Below are 19,706 nucleotides of genomic sequence, written 5' to 3'. Positions count from 1 at the left end.
ACTGCATTTCTAATGTCTTTACCACAATGGTGTCCTCCACACTCAAACGTAAAAATAAATTCAACCACAGGAGAAGATGTTTACTGCATATGTAAAAAGCCAGATTATGGAGAACTAATGGTAGGCTGCGATGGTTGCGATGACTGGTTTCATTTTGCTTGCCTTCATATTCCGGGCCAGTTTAAGGACCTGGTGTTTTCTTTTTTTTGCCCCTACTGTCAAGCAGGGATTACTGGTAAAAACAAGGATGCCATAATAAATGGTGAAATGAGCTTGCCAAAGACTTTATGGAAAAGGAAATGTAGGATAAGCGATTGTTACAGACCATGTTTACCGGATAGTAAATACTGCTCAGAGGAACACGGTAAAGAGTTCGTCAACGACATCTGGACACGATTGAAAACAGATGAGGATAGAGCAACAGTTAAACAAATGGTCCAACAAACAGAACATATAGACAAGTTCAAGAAATTTGGTCAACTTGACTTTATCAATAACGATATTGTTCTAAAGAACGATGAGGAAAAAAAAACTTTCGATCAAATTGTGGTACAAGATCCTACATTGATGGCACTTGAAAATGATCTTCAAGAAATTCAAGAGAAAACACTTCCATCATTCAAGAAAAAACTGAAGCTTATAGAAGTATATTTGGGATGGTTAGACAACGTTTATTCTGAAATTCTCAAGCTAGACAATGACATTGAAACTAATGGAGAAGGCGATAAAGCAGATACCAAAGGGACTAAAAAGAGGAAGAAGAAAAATAGCGATAGGGGCAGACCAAGGAGAAACATATGTGGATATTCCCCCACGTACGAAAGCTTACCTTGTTCTGTGGAAGAATTTGTTTTGGAGATGGGAAATAATGGGGAAACTACTACAATACGTGGGGTATGCACAAAGTTGAAGTGTAATAGGCATTTAGACTGGGTTTCCACAAATCAGGAACAATATCTTCAACAGATTGATTCATTAGAGTCCATGCAAGAAAGGTTACATCATCTCATACAGGCAAGGAAAAAGCAACTTAATATCCAATATTTTGAGCAACTTTCAAGAAAGGGCGTATAGCAGTTCAGGAGTATTTCATTAAATACGTATCATTTTGTATTGTATATGTTGGCCCATTATTGATGAGCTGATTGTTGGATGCATTCTTAATAAATCCGACTTACTTGAATACCCTTTAATTGGGACTCCATCTCACGTAAATGTTATGAACTATCCTCGCCTCGAAAGGTTCGGCCGAGGCCGCTTTTGTTGCGAAATTTTAATAAGCAATATTGACTTTTTCTAACAATATTATGCACATTCGAGATGATTCAATCGGAACAACATCATTCTGGTGCTAACCATAGATCCTCAGTGTTATATTTACTTACTTCATTACTCATAGTCACTCAAAAATGACGACTTTGGATATCGCAGAGGGCAACAAAATTAAGAATGAAGAATTCAAAATATGGAAAAAATCAGTACCTTCCCTGTACCAACACATTTCAAGTTTGAAGCCAATCTTTGGCGCAAGCGTTGACGAATCTCCATCAACACCTAGAAGTCTCATTTTTACTGACAATAAGGCATGTGAAAAAGCCAAAGGGATTTTAAACGTGCCTCTTTTTTATTCTCAAGGGAGTGACATTCTAGAGGTGGAATGTATAATGCCACTTGGACTTCATTATAGAAGGCCCGAAAACAGTATAGAACCAATACCACAACCGGATTACACTATGGAGTCCCAGAAAGTAGAACAGACTGTTCTGACTCCAAAATGGGAGTTTACAGGTGAAACGATTGAGAAGTTGATTTATGTTGATAACAGTGAAATAAATGTAAAAGTAATAGCCCTTTCCAGTAATGGTTCGTTAGCATGGTTCAGAGATGGGGTTAAGTTACCTGTTTACACGATGTTGGAATCGCCCACTCCTCTGAGTGCAACATCATCCGTAGAACAAAACGATAAAGTATGTGTTGATTTTGCGATTTCTAATGACTCAAAAACATTGGCAGTGACTAGGGGAACACTTCTCGATGGTGCAAGCGCTACGATAAAGTTGGTAGATAACTCAAGTAGAATAGGAGAAGTTATGTGTACAATAGCTGTTCCCGGCATAAAAAACATTCAAGAAATTAAGTTTCTAGATAGCCATATATTTGTCACTTGTTCTGATGATGGTGTTATAAGGTTTTGGGATGGTAAATCAGGCGGAGAGCCTCTTTGGACGTTGAACGATTCTTTGGATGGCAAAACATGTTGCTTTGCCGTATCACCTTTTGTTGACACCCTATTTATGACCGGAACAAGTAGTGGTGCCATCAAGGCTTGGGATCTTCGTGCAATTGTTGCTTCAATGGATTCTGCTGCCGATCCAAAAATCACTCGGGAACATAACAAAGTCAATGAACTATTCAAAGTTCATCATTTTTACAGTGAGCAAGTTTCTAAAATTCAATTTTCTGCTGTCTTACCTACGGAAATGATAACAGTTGGAGGCCTCGGGAATGTCTACCATTGGGACTTTGAACCAATTTTCTCCAATTATAACGAAATAAATGAGGATTTCCAAGGTATAATATCCGATGAAGTGGAGGCAGAAAGCATGACATTTTATCACACTGAGGGCTGTAGAAGAGAAATAGGAGAAAATAATAAGTTTAATACTGTAGCTTATCATAGTTGTATCGAAGATCTGGTTGCCACAGTCGATAGTGATGGTTTGATAACTGTGTATAAGCCGTTTACAGGGAAAGTTTCTGAAGAAAGCCAAAAATTTGAAACTACAGCAAGTTGATATTTTGTACATAGTTTATGTAAGCTTGAGGGGAAAATAATAATTTTGCAACATTTAGTGTTGACTGCATCTCTCGTTTTTATTATTCTTTCATGAATGCTTATATTAAAAAGAAAAACATAAACTGTAATCTTGGGGAGGAATTTCCAATATGTAAGACAGAAAAATCCTCATGCCTTATTTAAAGTGAGAATCAACTTCTTGAAACGTTGCTATCTAGTCAACAAGATACCTGAAGACATATCATAACCACATCTGCCATTCCTAGCAGGTTGAACGCGTCACAGCATTGAAACTTATTTTACCCTTTATGGTGTTTACTTCTCATGCGAAAAAAAAAGCAAAAAGAAATAATTTTGATCCTTTGAGTTGGAGGATAAAGAAGAAAGTGAAACAACGGGGGTATCAGGAAAAGCCCAAAACCTTTCACTTATTATATGGGAAACTTCAGTTAATACATAGCTCTCCACATATACACACACATTTTATATGCTTGCTATCTTCTAGTTCACACAAATCCGTTCGCTAGAAATTTATACCTTTATTTCGAGCAAGAAATAGATCTGATTAGCGAAAATAGACACTCTCACAAAATCTACAAAAACACAATAAAGTACTCAGCATAATGGCTTCGATGTTTAGACCACCAGAATCCAAGAGAAGTCACCAAAAGACACCAAAATTAACGCTCCCGGTAACTTTAGTTCAAAATGCCAAACCCGCCAATGATGGGCAACATCTTAACCGATCACCGTACTCGTCGGTGAATGAAAGCCCATGTTCAAACAATAGTACCTCAGCAACATCAGCTACATCAGCTACATCATCTTTGGCTTCAAATTCTACTTTATTGTACAACAGATCATCTGCATCTACAAAAACTACCGCAACAATGAAAAACAGACCAGTACCACCGCCATTACCACCTTTAGTATTGGCGCAAACAGAAGATACCAGGCAATATAAAATAGCCGATGAAATCCATCTTTCTGAAGGGTTCTCGAATTTTCACGTTGACTCAACTCACAAAGAGTCACCGAGTGATTTTTCTTTCAGCAAGTTAGACAAAATAGATACTTCTTTTATTAAGAAAGAAATTAGCGCACCAGGCAACGATGATTCCTATCCTTCGGCACTTCTTTCGGTGTACGACTTAAGCAGTAGTGGAGGAAATGCCACCCCTATAAGCGCTACCAGTATGGTTTCTTGTTCGGCCTTAATGCAAGGAAAAGATATAGATCAATTAGAGGAAGAAGCTTGGAAGTTTGGGCATCTTAAGAACGAGATCATGACATTGGGAATCCTAGGCGAAGGCGCCGGAGGATCTGTAGCTAAGTGTCGATTGAAAAACGGAAAAAAAATATTTGCATTAAAGACAATTAATACAATGAATACTGATCCAGAGTACCAAAAGCAAATATATAGAGAATTACAATTTAACAAGAGTTTTGCGTCTAGTTATATTGTACAGTACTATGGTATGTTTACTGATGAACAAAGTTCCTCCATATACATCGCTATGGAATATATGGGAGGAAGATCGCTGGAGGCAACGTATAAAAACTTGTTGAGGCGAGGTGGTAGGATCAGCGAGAAGGTGATAGGCAAGATAGCAGAATCTGTATTGAGGGGATTATCGTACTTACATGAAAGAAAAGTCATTCACAGGGATATTAAGCCGCAAAATATTCTTCTTAATGATAAGGGAGAGATTAAATTATGTGATTTCGGTGTCAGTGGAGAGGCTGTTAACTCCTTAGCGGTGACCTTTACCGGAACCTCATTTTATATGGCCCCGGAACGAATACAGGGACAGCCATATAGTGTAACATGCGATGTATGGTCCCTAGGCTTAACACTACTAGAGGTTGCTGAAGGGAGGTTTCCATTTGAATCTGACAAGATAACGCAAAACGTCGCGCCAATAGAATTATTGACTATGATCCTGACCTTTTCTCCTCACTTAAAGGACGAACCTGAGTTGAACATTATATGGAGCACGACATTCAAATCTTTTATCGAATACTGTTTAAAGAAAGATGCAAGAGAGAGGCCTTCCCCACGGCAAATGCTAAAGCACCCGTGGATTATAGGACAAATAAAAAAGAAAGTCAACATGGAACGATTCGTGAAAAAATGCTGGGAAGATGAACAAGACAACCAGTAGTTTCCAATTTTTTTTCCACCACTACTGTTGCAATCACGAAAATTCTCCAGAGCACAGCCCACATTTTCTCTTTGCCGTACATAGGTTCGATCGATGACGTCCTTTTTTTTTTTTTTTTTTTTTGGGTATTTTCGGAGTTTTCTAAAATGGTGCATGTATAATTTAGTTGATAACGATGTATAGTTATAGACCATAAGCGTTCTTTTTCTGCCTATCTGATTGCTTATCAAACGTAAGAGGAATCTAAATCTTTATAGCAGGCGCGCAACGAATGTGTCGAAATGTGACTCAATTGAGTACTACGCGCATTTGTGTGCAGCCGCGCGGGGAAATTTGCTTTACTTTTTCTTGAAGGAAAACAGCATAATGGGAATTCAATGAAAACCCTGAGCCGCCACTAATTAAAGGTCCACGAGCTATAATTGGATTCAACCCATGGAGAAAGGCTGCAACATTCTCTACTTCTTTCGGGCTTCCGCTTTCATTTCCTGCATATAATACAAATGCGCCTACACTCTGCATAAAAAAATTCATCAATGCTGCCAGCTTGCTTCAATCATGATAACGGTGCTAAACCAATCAGTTAACCGTTACAGGTTCCGTCACTTCTCATAGCTACGACCATTCTTGTTTCTTGAGCGCTTTTTGTAAATACTCACACATGTGCGACTACTTTTTTCAGGAAGAAAAACGGCCGAGTAAAAAGATGAGGCTATTTCTTTCAACACTCAGTTGGATCTGAGCGCATAATAGCGCAATTATCTTAATTCAATGTCCGTTCATCTAAATTATCATGTATTACCTCTTTAGCCTGAATAGCTGCATGAGCGATGTCATTTCGCCCGCGCAATGCATGTCTATCCTCTTCCCTCCCCAGAAACATGCGCAGCCCCTCCCCCCCTGTTTACTCAATAATCAGATGGACGTCCATCCATAAGGTATATCATTCCAGAGTTTCTGAATATCAAAGCCATCGTTACATATATCTTTAGTTTATGGCTTACCTAAGATTTCCGCACGCTTTTTTATGTAAACAAAGCCGCACTTCCTAAAGAAGCAATTGAAAACAATCGAAAGAAAGAGTGCAGGAAAACGGAAAAAGTAAACAAAAGAAAATTTCTGAAACTCAGATCAACACTTGTTTCAACCCCTTCATCGATTTAAATATACTTCAAGCCTAGGGCCATCGTGTAAATCTATAGTAGAATAGATCATATTATCTGAGACTCTGCTATTGCTGATTGCCGACCTTTTCGTTTTTATTACATTTTTACAGTTTCTCGACTGTACCACACTTTGCATTCATTTGTTTCTTGTGACGTGTTTTCGAGAATTTTCATTGGTTAACTTAGCTTCAAGAACAATTACAGTTTCTCACTTACATATTATACAAAAAGCAAAAAAAGGCAAACTGGGCGCTACATTAAGTTTGAATTAGTCACTACTTCTTCAAGCTCAATAAAGGAGTCAAAAATACAAATGTCGTACACAAATAAACGCCATACATACTACGGGGGGATAACAAACGATTCATCAGGCACATTTCAATATTCCCAAAGAACGAATGAACAAAGAAGGAAACATGTGACGTTTGGCCCCTATATTCTAGGTTCCACCTTGGGAGAAGGGGAATTTGGAAAGGTGAAGCTTGGTTGGCCGAAGAACTTTTCAAACAGTTCTGCTACAACTTTTGAATTCCCAAAACAGGTAGCTGTTAAGCTTATCAAACGTGATACCATATCAAATAACTACAAGAAGGAAGTAAAAATATACAGAGAGATAAACGCCTTAAAACATTTATCACATCCAAATATTGTAAAATTAGAGGAAGTACTGCAAAATTCTAGATACATTGGTATTGTATTAGAGTATGCGTGTGGAGGAGAGTTTTATAAATATATTCAGAAAAAAAGAAGGCTGAAAGAAACCAATGCATGCAGACTGTTTTCCCAATTAGTTAGTGGAGTGTATTATATTCATTCGAAGGGCCTTGTACATAGAGATCTCAAGTTGGAAAATCTGCTACTGGACAAAAATGAAAACCTAGTCATAACAGATTTTGGGTTTGTAAATGAGTTTTGCTCGCGTAACGAACTGATGAAAACATCATGCGGCTCTCCCTGTTATGCAGCACCAGAACTAGTAATAAGCGCCGAACCATATGAAGCGAGAAAAGCCGATATATGGTCATGTGGTGTTATACTTTACGCTATGCTAGCTGGGTATTTACCGTGGGATGATGATTCCAACAACCCTGAGGGAAGTGACATAGGAAGACTTTATAATTATATTAACTCCACCCCATTGAAGTTTCCTGACTATATACTTCCTATACCTCGAGACTTATTAAGACGCATCTTGGTCCCGGACCCAAAGAAAAGAATGAACTTGAAGCAAATCAAGAAACACGAATGGCTGAACTCTCATTTCTCATTCTTGTCCATAACGCCAGACGAATGGGATAAGTTGCACAACACGCAGTCTGTATTCAGATTGGGGAAACCAAGAACAAGATATGGATCTAGACCACAATCTAGCTGTTCAACTTCATCTATTGGTTCGAGGAATGATAAGAGAGATTCACTAATTATCGATTCCACTTTACTTTCTTTCCCAGCTCCACCTCAAGAGTCACAAGACCATATAATAACTAGACCGGCTTCCATTGCATCAGATCAACGGCTTTCACCTATAAGGAGATCTAATAGGCACAACAGAAGCAATTCAGCTGCATCCGTTGCCCTACAGGCAGTAGTGAATGCGGATAGGGAATATGCGTTAAGCCATGAACAATCATTATCCTCGGCCCAAAACATTAGACAAATTACAGTAGGCAACATAACTGCTGGTCTTTCACCTCCACAAGTTGTAGCTCCAAGCGATTTCATAATTGAAACCACGCCGATCAAGAGGAATACATTTTCTGGGAGTCATATCATATCAAATCAAGAGAAAGAGTCGCTCAGTAAAATTCAAACGAGCAAGATCAAACCAAATAGCATGAAAGGCTCACAAAACCATCAATATAACAAACCTAAAACACAAAATAGTCTCAAATCGACCAAAAATCTCCACCAGAGTTCTTCCCCATTCCATACCAAGCCTCGGCCGACCTCCTATCACCCTGGGTCATACACAACGCCTTTCCTCAGTTCGAATGTGCTCTCTATATACGAAATTAATGACAAGACTAAGAGCAACGCGTCATCACAAACACTCAATCAAAGGGAAACTTCTCCCTTTGACTCCACGCCATATCTAGCACCGGATACATGCATAACTTCATGCTCTTCGATCGAAAGTTCTCCGAAATTGATTACACAGGGTTCGTTTTCTGTAGCAAAACCGTCAGTTGATCTGCAAAGCGCATCTGGTGACTTGATCAAATATAAAGGAGATGCAGAAGTAGCAACAAAAATTTATGATGAAAAATATAAACAGAGGCGCAAAAGTTTGAGGTATAGCGGCATATTCAGCGATATATCATGCGATACCGTAACAGAGGAGACCGACGATTTGAAGGTACCTGAGTCTCTTGTTCAACAGCGTGAGGACCGAAAATTTATAGAAAAGACAAAGGTCGAGAGTCCGAGCGGCAAGAACAGTAATGGTAGCCAAAATGCTCATGCTCCAGTAAAAAAAAACGCTATTATTTCCACAGAAAGGTCACTTAATGAAACAGATCCGGTTAAGAAACGATTCAGCTTTTTTTCCTTATACTCTTACGATACTCCCAAGTCCAGTTTATACTCATCAATGGATTCTAAGAGAAAACCTTCTCCGCCTTCGCAAAGGCGTCCAAAAAAGGACGAAAATCATGCAATTTCAGGGACTTCTTCGACTACAGCCTCGAATATATTAACGTCCCATGAATTGCCAAAGGATCAGTCCATATCAAATACTGACCAAGATAAGCAAATTCTAGAGTCTAAGAAAATAATCCAAAGTGAGAGAACCTCTGTTATGGTGTCCGAGGTCAGAAAGGCAAACGCGGAGAATAAACCACTTCAATGTCCAGAACAGTCAACTGCGAAAAGAGTATTAGGATTCTTCAAAAGAAGAAGTATGAGAGTCTAACTAATATTATCTTATCCTCCTTTCCCATGAGTGCTTCCTTACCATATAAATCATTCAATATTTTTTTGCATTTTTCATTCCGGTTATCCTCCATTTATATTTCATTATTATTCACTACAGCAAAATAATGTCACATTATACTTTATGAAGTTTTGACTTCCTGAACGTTAAACGTAAATGTGCATATACTTATACCTATACCTATACATATGCATCTTGCATTGCTAAAAACATTTAACCTTTTTCACGTATAATTTTATAATTACCTGCTTTCGCAGAAATTTCTGTACACCTTACATGGCTCTTCCCAAACGTATTGTTTTGCATTACCACGTTCAAAATCAGGTGTACAAATTCGAATTAAGGAAAGAAGGATCATGTAACCTTTTATACGGAATTAATTTTAAAAATTATACTATATATCTATTCTTCAAAAAATAATAATATTAATAGTAATAAAAGAGAAAACAACGATGTTTAAGGGAGCACTTATACAATCAACAAATTTAAATGTTAGATGGGTACAAGAAGATTCTGACAGAAGCACCGAAAGTCTTGGCTGGTAAATTGTTTCTGAAGGTAGCTCTAACGACACCAGAGTTACCGTGAGTTCTGGTGACCTTACCCCACATGACTCTAATCTTAGAACCTCTAACTTCCTTAGAGGCTCTGTAGACGTAGGCAATACGCTTACCCAAGTAAAATTGAGCATCTTGTGGAGTAGCGACACCTTCAATCTTGATCAAAGAGACATTTGGGTTGTTGACTCTCTTGGATCTTTGGTAGGATAAATGCTTACCTTTGACGTACACTAAAAGAAAAAAGGAAAAGGAACACGTAAGATTCCGAAAAAGATTGTTAGTATTCGATGATCATCGCAATTAACGGTTATTTTCGAGCTGGTAAATTACAGATTGCTGACAGCATATGCTTTACCATAAAACTGTGCATTCATAATTCATCTAGGATAAAGTTTCTGAGAAAAGCTGACAAAAGGAGATAAGGAACGCCTCCACGGTAAGTTAAAATGGGTAAAAACCTCTTATATTAAGACCACACTCCTTCATAAGTTCCACGAGTATAGAGATAGAATAAAAATTGTTAGAACAAAAGCCGCAGACAAGGCTCTGATAAATCTATATTACTCAGCTTCCAACTTTAAACCTCTGTACACTTCAACTTTATTCGCACTTCAATCCATTTTTCTCTGTTTATAAACATTCCAATTATTGTCAACATCTTCTGATGGGGTTTAGCGCTCATATCTCCAATATTTATCGACACGTCACTTCAAAAGTTCCTAGTTACTGGCCCGAAAATTTTTAAACGTTTTCTTATTATCTGCTTTAACATACATCTATGGGATTCAGCCATTTTTCAATTTAGTTGATTGTTGGTTTCTTACGTATTCTTCAAGCCTAGGGCAAGATAAATCAAATTTTAAACTTGTAATTAGTGCATATTAATTAAAGGTTGATCGATAGTGAATACTTCGGCAAACGGAAGAGAGATGTTACGGTACTCCAGTGAAGTGTCGTGGCAAAGGGTAGAAGACGAGTCTAGGCAGGAAGAGATGACATCTGCTACCCCAGCAATCGTCATGTCAGAGGGAGGCTATTGTGGCCCCGGTAGGTTTCATCGAAGGAAGCAGTTGATGGACGCATCAAGGTTTACTCGCGCAGTAAAGGGATGAATAAAAAAATGCAATAAAATATGAAAAATAATATGAGGAAGTGCAAGGATGTACATTATAATGTAAGGATGTTAAACATTTGGCGGAAAAAACATATTTCAGGTCGGGTGATACTTTCGGGTTTGCTTTTTAGCCTTTTCTTAGGGCTGAGTTTTCACTAGTTTTTTCCATTTTCTCGATGAGGTGGATGAGCAGGCTAGGGAGACATATAAATAGGGCGGCTCCCTCACTACAACTTGATATTTATTATATATTTACATTTCTTCTAATTATATTCTTCTTGTTGTTTTACTAAAAAATGTGTCGACGTACTTCAGTATGTTTTATACCATATACTTCAATAAAGAGCATAACAAACGTCTCAGATATTTCAGGAATACGATTGTTATCTCTCACCACCCTTCCATTTTTCACCAGCTTCAGGTTTTGACTAACACATTCAACAGTAGGATCATTTCTATAGGAATCGTCACTCTTTGACTCTTCAAAAGAGCCACTGAATCCAACTTGGTTGATGAGCCCATATCCTTTGTACCCCAGAGTGAGAAACTAAAATTAAACCTAAATTAGCTTGGTCCGCAATCCTTAGCGGTTCGGCCATCTATAATTTTGAACAAAAATTTTGCTTTGCCGTTGCATTTGTGAATACTTCCTTTGGAAGTACTTACGATATTAAATGGCGCGATGATCTTGACCCATCCTATGTACTTCCTTTTTGGAAGGGATAGGGCTTCATGGGTGGGTACAAATGGCAGTCTGACAAGTCAACTATATTTATTTTCCAAAATATTTTTGAATCAAAGGTTTGATTCTGTATTCTGGAACTAGATCGTAATTGATATATTAGACGAAATTATATATGTTGAGCTCTACATGCTAGAACTACTTTTGCCTACTGAGCTCTGCTTTCAGGAAATTCAGGCACTTATTTAAAATGTACAAATGGTTTGCTATCAACATAGATGAATCTTCGTCGGGCAGAGATGACCACGTTATGTAGCATGGTCTTTTGAATTTTTCAGATATTATTGTGGCCAACCGCCTAGCTATATCACGAATTTTATCGTTATTAGTATCCAATAACGGTATTCCCACAACGCCACTTCCACCAGATTTGGAATTCATGTATCTGTCCTTTGTTAGTGGAATGGCGTAGTAGTAACAGGCCAGAGATGAAGCAGACTTCAATGGGTATTCTTGCTTGAAACCCACCACCAAACTAATAGGTATTTTGTTAGATTGGGCGTCAACAGGTATGGTAGCGACGATATCTAGCGCCGGCTGTAGAAACCCGGATTCCGATTCAATGCTTTGAATTACCGTCCTTATCGACATCGCTTCTACCCTCTATAATGTAAGCAACTTTTGCAACCTCCTACTTAAGACATCCTTCAAAAATATGCGCAGGCCAAAACTCAATTATCTACATGCTTTTCATGTCCACAGTAAATTTTTCAGTCCGGGCAATCGGCCCTCTGTTCCGGAATCGTAACGGGACGTCCTAAACGAACTCAAATAAACTATATCCATATGTACCTCTCCAGTTGCAGCACCTAGAGCAGTTGCACCGACTATTGTGTCAATCCATTCACGGGACCAGTAACTTATTCCCTTCGCGCTTTACTAGCTGCAGCAATTTTGGGCCCTCTCACGCAAGTCATTATCCTCCGGAATTGTGCGGTGCACGGATGCGGACTTCTCCTTTTGCCATTTCGTTCGTTGATTATTCCTGTTTTTCCAACCTTTGCTCACTTGCTGGATTACTCGACAAGTACCACGTTCTTTAGTGTGCGTTTTATTTCTTGTAGTTCTGTTCTTGCAGTGTGCAAGGGCTTTTATACCAAGCAAAAAGATACCACCTTGATAACTTCTTGAGTAAATTTTTCTTTGAGGTTGACTTTATCACATTGGCTTTTTTTACCCAATTTCTAGCTGTTGTACTAAAGAAAAAAACAAAGGAAAAAATCACGCATTGAAGAGAAACCGAAAGATTGTTCACGTTTCCTATTAATTCACCGGTTTGAAAACAATAGTAGGAGTATATCAAGCCCCCACAAAAATATTCGAGAAAAAATCAAAGACTGAAGTCTCAAGAATTTTAAGTTATGTCTCAATACGCAAGCTCATCCTCATGGACTTCGTTCTTGAAGTCAATCGCTTCATTCAACGGTGATCTTTCCTCTCTATCAGCTCCTCCATTCATTTTGTCGCCAATCTCATTGACCGAGTTTTCGCAATACTGGGCTGAACATCCAGAATTATTCCTGGAACCCTCTTTTATCAACGATGATAACTATAAGGAACACTGTTCAATCGATCCGGAAGTTGAATCTCCTGAATTGTCTCGTATGTTAGCCGTCACTAAATGGTTTATTTCTACTTTGAAGTCCCAGTACTGCTCTCGTAATGAATCCTTGGGTTCCGAGAAGAAACCTTTGAACCCATTTTTGGGGGAGTTGTTTGTCGGTAAATGGGAAAATAAAGAACGCCCTGAATTTGGAGAAACAGTGTTGTTAAGTGAACAAGTCTCCCACCATCCACCTGTCACTGCTTTTTCTATCTTCAATGACAAGAATAAAGTAAGACTACAAGGCTACAACCAAATCAAAGCCAGTTTCACTAAATCGCTAATGTTAACGGTAAAGCAATTTGGTCACACTATGCTGGATGTTAAGGACGAAAGTTATTTGGTTACCCCACCTCCATTACATATCGAAGGTATCCTTGTTGCTTCACCCTTTGTTGAATTGGAGGGCAAATCGTACATCCAATCTTCCACAGGATTACTTTGCGTTATTGAATTTTCAGGTAGAGGTTATTTCTCGGGTAAGAAGAATTCGTTCAAGGCAAGAATTTACAGGGATGCTAAAGAGAGTAAAGACAAAGAAAAGGCGTTATACACAATATCCGGCCAATGGTCTGGTTCTTCCAAGATAATTAAGGCCAATAAAAAAGAAGAATCACGATTATTTTATGACGCTGCTAGAATCCCTGCAGAGCACTTGAAAGTCAAAACTCTGGAAGATCAACATCCTCTAGAAAGTAGAAAAGCATGGCATGACGTGGCTGGTGCCATCAAATTAGGCGACTTCAATTTGATTGCCAAAACAAAAACTGAATTGGAAGAAACTCAAAGAGAGTTAAGAAAAGAGGAAGAGGCTAAAGGTATTAGCTGGCAAAGAAGATGGTTCAAAGATTTCGACTACTCTCTTATACCCGAAGAAGGCGCCCTGGTGCCTGAAAAGGACGACATTTTCTTGAAACTCGGCTCCGCTCTAAATTTATCAACAAAAAATGCCCCAAGTGGCACTTTAGTAGGCGACAAGGAGGACAGAAAGGAGGATCTTTCATCCATTCATTGGAGATTTCAAAGAGAGTTATGGGATGATGAAACGGAAATTGTTTTGTGAAGAAAATGAAAGAAGGAATCAACTTTTTACCGTTGCACTGATATATACTGTCTATTTTTTTCTCTTTATTTTTCCTTCCATTTCTTCCTTTATATGACGGAAAGGATATGAAATTATTAGAGGAAAAAAAGGTTGATTCAATATTTTTGCCTCCTAACTCTTAAATCACTTTGTTTTCTTTCTACTCTAATGCCTACAAATGATTCTTTAGAACCACAAGAATATGCTACAATGCTATTAAAGATGAAGCAGAAGGCACCTTCTATTACCCATATTTGCTTTCCCTCCTTAATTATTGATAGACAAACCGCTTACTTCTTCTCCATGATGTCATATCCTTTCCTAATCATCGTACGAAAGTTAAAGTTTAAAGTTTTCGAATTTTCATGCAAGTTTTGTTTTTATTTACAACTTATTATTATATTTTTTTTACCTTCTCAGTTGTTATCTTAACTTTATCTTCTTTTTTTTTATAATTCTCTACTTTTCTTATGCCCATTTTGTAAACAACAAGATCGATGAAGTATTTCACCTTGCGCAGCTTTTATTCTATCAGTTTTATTTCTGAGTGCCGATGTGTAGTTAATTTAAAAGGCAGGTTTCATCATATCATAGAAATGGATAGTGGAGCTAATGTTAGATACTAAGATACCGGCAGTATACCAAGAGATTCATTATATATTGAATAGTTCTATGATTACCGTCATACTTGACGAAAATCAAAAATTTCATCAAAAATTTTTCAATGCGTGAAGTTTTCTAAAAAAAAAAAAAATAGAGAATGCAGTAAAAATGCGATGAGGTCCTCGCATTCTATTTTAATGCCATTAATTATATTCCATTGAACTCTATAGGATACACTGAGCAACGAATAAACAACATCAAATGGCTCCAACTAACGTAACCAAGAAACCTTCTCAATACAAGCAATCTTCAAGAAAGGGTAAGAAAGCATGGAGAAAGAATATTGATATTTCTGAAGTCGAACAATATATGGAAAAAAAGATTGACCATGAGGTTACACATGGTACCGGTGACATAACCTCTTTACAAAATGATGCTCTTTTCAAAGTCGATATTGAAGGTGATAACATATTGAAAAAGAATCTGATCAAAAGAAATCAGATCAAGAAAAGTTTGAAAAGTAAAGAAATTTTAGACGCCGTCAAGACTAACTCAAAAATTCCGGTGCTGAAACACCACAAGAGTGGTAATGATGAAAAATCTAACAAGATTCAAGGCGTTTCGAAACATGAGCTAAAAAAATTAATGGCTTTGGCCGGCAGAGTACATGGCGAGTCAAAGATTAAGAACAGGGTTGCCAAAGACGGTCTAATTAAATCAACCGCTGGCGATTTGTGGGGTAACGAATCCGATTCGAAGAAGCAAAAGGTCAAGCTGCCTTCTGGTATCGAGCTTGATGTGAAAGGAAAAGACAAGATACCCGAGGAACTATTGAAAAAATCCACCACAGGTTGGTCCGTCGCTTCAGTCAGGCCAGAAACTTTGGATATGGAACCAATTGCAGTTAAAGAATTCACGGAGCTTCCACATGCTGGCAAATCGTATAATCCTAACAGCGAAGTTTGGTCAGAATTGATAGACAAGGAGTACAAAAATGAAAAAGTAAGAGAAGATGAAAGAATCGCTTTGGAAGAATACAAAGAAAGGATCAGACATTTGATGGAAACTCTGGAGGACAACGAAGAGGAAGAATCTTCATCTGGCGAAGAACAAGGAGGAGAAGACAATAAAGACGAGCAAGGTAATGTTTCCGATGACAATGAAATAAAACTATCAGTAAATGAACCTGTCAGGAATAAGAAGAAAACGAAATACCAGAGAAACAAGGCAAAGAAACACGAAGAGAAAGTCAAATTGCAAAAAGAATTGAAGAAATTGAGGGGGCGTGTTAAAGATTTAGAAAATGTTATTGGTTTCGAAGACATTGAAAGAATTCCAGCCACAGAGTCTGAAAATGTTGATAAAGTCAAGAAAAGTAAGAAAAGTAAGAAGCACAGATTAGGAACAAAATATTCTGTGATTGACGAAAGATTGGAAGTTAAATTTTCTGATGAATTATCAGACTCATTAAGAAAATTGAGACCTGAAGGAAACCTTTTATATGATACTGTCAGGAAATTACAAAGTTCTGGTAAGATTGAATCCAGAGTACCGGTCAAGAGAGGCAGAAGATATAAGCAAAAAATTACTGAAAAGTGGACACACAAGGATTTTAAATAACATCCCTGTTGCAACGCACTTTTTTTTTCATGAGGTCATTTTTATACATGGATTCATAAATCAAGAAAAATATATATATTGGAAAGGTCATTAGCTGTATAATAGGTAAAAAAATCATTTCATTTTTTTTTCGATTTTTTCTCAAATGTTATGGCTTCAGTACATCGAGTTCTGACATACTCGAAAATTATTCAAAAGCATACTATCCTAACTCAATTGTAATTTACAAATAGAAATATTACGTACTTAATATGAGCCCTCTCTTCGGTTTTAAATAATCTCGAGGTTTCTCTGCAGTTTTTCTCTCTCATACTCCCAGTCTTTTACTTTTTCTAGCTTCTTCTCTAATTCTTCGATTTCATTGTCAATTGATGTAATTGCTTCATCTGTACCAACCGCTTGTAATTGCCATTTACCATCGCGATTTTCACCTATCTCCAACAGCATTTCGTGATATTTTATCAAAGTTGGCCTTTGCGATATGGAAATGAAGTTAAATCTGTATCTTTTCAAAAGATTAAACAGGTAATCTTCCATATCAACACTAATCGCATTTGTGGCCTCATCTAATACCACGTATAACGGTTTATGGAACATAACTCTAGCAAAATTTACTCTCTGCTTTTCGCCTCCACTTAGCAAATCCTTCCAATCCGCGACAGCATCCAGGTAAGTTAAGCCAACACCTCTTTTCAAAAGATAATCTAGTCTCACCTCTACCAAAATTTGAACCAGTTCCTTGTCTTTAAATCCTCTATCAAAGAATTCATCGGAAGACATTGGATATATAATTTGATCCCTTAAAGTTCCGCCCTTACTAAAATATGGTTTTTGAGGAATACAAAATATGTTGTTTTCTGAGGGGATGGACAGTAAACCGTTTTTGTTATAAACTGGCCATATTTCTGCTATGATACGCTGAATGGAACTCTTGCCACAACTATTTGGTCCTAATATCAATAAACTTGAACCAGACCCTTGCAAAAATGGCAACTTGATGTCATTTGCCTTTGATAAATCTTGTATGGAATTGGAGTTTGAAGTTATGGGGTCAATATGTAGAGGAATTTGGAAGGTTAGCTTATTGATCAACTTTATACCTTCGCTTGCCCTTACTGATGGAATTATTACATCTATATTTTCTAGCCTAATGCCGTTGAAGTTGCGCTGAATGGTACCACGGATGGCCTCTTGTGAATTATCTGTGATGGCAAGTAAGTTTGGATTTCTGGAGACGTCCTCTGTGCGTAGTGACAATATTGAAGGAACGGCGCCGTAATTAAAGTTTAAAGAGTGAACCCTGTGTAAGGCAGAAAGTAAAGTAAAGATTCTGTTTGTATATCCAGTTAACTGTGAGATATCCTTTATTGAATGCATCAATCTCGAACCTGCATCTGCAAGCGACAGCATCAATCTCTTATTAACTATAAATTCCTTCATATTTTTCTCCTCTGAATTAATGCCAGTTGCTAAAGTAGACATGACGATAGGGATAGAGGCAAAGACATAGCCTAAACCAGACCATGTATACTTTAAAACATAATCTTCAAGCATGTTGTAACCAAATTTACATTTGTCCACCAGTAGCATTTTTTCCATTAATGCATCGTATAATTCCTTAACTTTCGTCCTCTCTACAGCTGTTCCTTGGTAAAACGCGATCTCTTCACTATTATTAATCATATTCAAATGGTAATTGTAGTAATCACCATCTGATGCAGATCTTTCACTTGCCAACTTGCCCAATGGTGGTGTATACCTTCTCAAGATAAACCCGGTAATGAAATAGTTGACAAATATGCCTGCCACTCCAACAGTACCCAAATTATCACGTAAATAGACTGAAAAGAATATCAAATCAATAACCGGCTTTGCGATATTCGCAAAAACGGAGCATGTTGCATCGCAAAATTTCGCGACATCATTAGTAATTGAGTTGTCAATATTCTTAATCACTGAACTGGACGCCTTTGAATCAAAAATTAGTTTGTAGAATGTTAACCTTTCATCCAGATACATATCATGAATGTAACGGGTCAAATTCACCCTAAAATTCAAACTCAACTTCCTTTGAAGTACCTTAATGGCGCTGTTGGTATAGGAGGCAGGAACGGCGATTAAAAACCAACATCCCAAATCCCATAAAAAGCTTCTTCCCCTACCAGCAATAATATTTTTGACTATGTGCCCATCCAACTTGGCCACAAGTAAAGATAGCCAGGTTCTCATCACTAAGAAAAATATTTGAGAAGTTAAAAGAAAGGAATTTTTATCGAAAACCGTTGGAATAAGAATCTTGGATAAAACATTCATTTGGTTTAAAAATTTCGAGTAGAATAACTGTGAGTTTTTAGCTCTTTCTAAAACCACATTTTTAAAAAGAAATTTATCATGCTCATATATATCGTTGTCCTTTGGTGGAATGAATATCCTTTTTCTTTTCTTTCTATCTACAGTATTCACCAGCTTATTCTCGTTTGGGCCCTGACGGTCCAATAATTCTACTTCAGGAATGTACATTATCCTTGCACCACTATCTAATTGCATTTGAGATCTTGTTCTTCTTATTAAAGATCTTCTATTCTTTCTTTTCCATGGGTACTTGTAAAACTTGTAACACTTTAAGATGATTTTGAGAGCACCGTAGGTCACCCCGGATAAAAGCGTGACACCAGAAACAAAAACTGATATCAATAAGATCTGAGCCCTTCTTCTTTGCTTAGGATGAGCTGCATTGGACCTGGATATCTGCAGAAGATGTCGTATCAGTAACTTGAAGTATACCTTAGGCGTGACATCATTGATATGTAATCCAATGCATTTGGTGTGTAGATTCAGAAGCAAATTCTTTAGTTTGCCTGTCGTTGCCAATGTAGTTGACATTTTTGTAATACACCCAATTAAGGACCGTCTGAAAACACTGAAGTGCACTTGTTTGCTAGCTTTACTGCCTGAACAACTCACTCTTAAATATCTTAACCGTGAAAGGGCTGAAATAACCGCCGAAAAAGAAATTGGGGTAGAAAAAAAAGGGTAATCGGGCCAAATACGGTTATACCCGATTGACGAGAGTTTTACTTTTATGTCGTAAAATTATTCCTTCATTGGGATAATTTCCAAAAAGAGAAATTTCATCGAAGGAAAAATAAGTTTTAGCATCGAAATTGCTTACACATTGTTAATATACCAGACTTCCAAGTTGTTGGAGGAAGGAGTAGGAGGAAGGGTGAATTTAAAACTGCTAATATAAACTGGATATCAACTTCACGAAACTGTTGTTGTGTAATGATCCTTTGTTGGTTGATTACAAGCTTGAACGA

General features: G+C 37.6%; 9 protein-coding genes across 9 annotated transcripts; 6 read left to right on the top strand and 3 right to left on the bottom strand.

The window, feature by feature from the left end:
• Positions 1-12: 12 nt before the first annotated feature.
• Positions 13-1,074, top strand: SPP1 (Spp1p; the record flags this gene model as incomplete). The annotated part of the gene is made up of 1 exon (XM_056231712.1): positions 13-1,074. One exon carries the CDS (start codon positions 13-15, stop codon positions 1,072-1,074), a length of 1,062 nt encoding a protein of 353 aa, XP_056085504.1.
• A 335-nt stretch (positions 1,075-1,409) lies between these two features.
• On the top strand, positions 1,410-2,795 carry UME1 (Ume1p; the record flags this gene model as incomplete). Its single annotated transcript, XM_056231711.1, has 1 exon — positions 1,410-2,795. One exon carries the CDS (start codon positions 1,410-1,412, stop codon positions 2,793-2,795), a length of 1,386 nt encoding a protein of 461 aa, XP_056085503.1.
• A 625-nt stretch (positions 2,796-3,420) lies between these two features.
• MKK2 (putative mitogen-activated protein kinase kinase MKK2) lies at positions 3,421-4,962 on the top strand (the record flags this gene model as incomplete). The annotated part of the gene is made up of 1 exon (XM_056231710.1): positions 3,421-4,962. One exon carries the CDS (start codon positions 3,421-3,423, stop codon positions 4,960-4,962), a length of 1,542 nt encoding a protein of 513 aa, XP_056085502.1.
• Positions 4,963-6,441: 1,479 nt separating this feature from the next.
• On the top strand, positions 6,442-9,039 carry FRK1 (protein kinase FRK1; the record flags this gene model as incomplete). Its single annotated transcript, XM_056231709.1, has 1 exon — positions 6,442-9,039. One exon carries the CDS (start codon positions 6,442-6,444, stop codon positions 9,037-9,039), a length of 2,598 nt encoding a protein of 865 aa, XP_056085501.1.
• A 506-nt stretch (positions 9,040-9,545) lies between these two features.
• On the bottom strand, positions 9,546-10,413 carry RPL33A (60S ribosomal protein eL33; the record flags this gene model as incomplete). The annotated part of the gene is made up of 2 exons (XM_056231708.1): positions 9,546-9,850; positions 10,395-10,413. The coding sequence occupies 2 exons, from the start codon at positions 10,411-10,413 to the stop codon at positions 9,546-9,548; spliced, it is 324 nt and encodes a 107-aa protein (XP_056085500.1).
• A 1,201-nt stretch (positions 10,414-11,614) lies between these two features.
• POC4 (Poc4p) lies at positions 11,615-12,067 on the bottom strand (the record flags this gene model as incomplete). Its single annotated transcript, XM_056231707.1, has 1 exon — positions 11,615-12,067. The coding sequence occupies one exon, from the start codon at positions 12,065-12,067 to the stop codon at positions 11,615-11,617; it is 453 nt and encodes a 150-aa protein (XP_056085499.1).
• A 770-nt stretch (positions 12,068-12,837) lies between these two features.
• Positions 12,838-14,142, top strand: KES1 (oxysterol-binding protein KES1; the record flags this gene model as incomplete). Its single annotated transcript, XM_056231706.1, has 1 exon — positions 12,838-14,142. The coding sequence occupies one exon, from the start codon at positions 12,838-12,840 to the stop codon at positions 14,140-14,142; it is 1,305 nt and encodes a 434-aa protein (XP_056085498.1).
• An 885-nt stretch (positions 14,143-15,027) lies between these two features.
• Positions 15,028-16,386, top strand: NOP53 (Nop53p; the record flags this gene model as incomplete). Its single annotated transcript, XM_056231705.1, has 1 exon — positions 15,028-16,386. One exon carries the CDS (start codon positions 15,028-15,030, stop codon positions 16,384-16,386), a length of 1,359 nt encoding a protein of 452 aa, XP_056085497.1.
• Positions 16,387-16,656: 270 nt separating this feature from the next.
• Positions 16,657-19,269, bottom strand: PXA1 (ATP-binding cassette long-chain fatty acid transporter PXA1; the record flags this gene model as incomplete). The annotated part of the gene is made up of 1 exon (XM_056231704.1): positions 16,657-19,269. The coding sequence occupies one exon, from the start codon at positions 19,267-19,269 to the stop codon at positions 16,657-16,659; it is 2,613 nt and encodes an 870-aa protein (XP_056085496.1).
• Between the last annotated feature and the right edge of the window lie 437 nt (positions 19,270-19,706).

Source organism: Saccharomyces kudriavzevii (genome assembly GCF_947243775.1).
Source record: "Saccharomyces kudriavzevii IFO 1802 strain IFO1802 genome assembly, chromosome: 16".
Taxonomy (NCBI): domain Eukaryota; kingdom Fungi; phylum Ascomycota; class Saccharomycetes; order Saccharomycetales; family Saccharomycetaceae; genus Saccharomyces; species Saccharomyces kudriavzevii.
The sequence above is the reverse complement of the archived record's forward strand: the minus strand, read 5'-3'. Positions and strand labels throughout refer to the sequence as shown.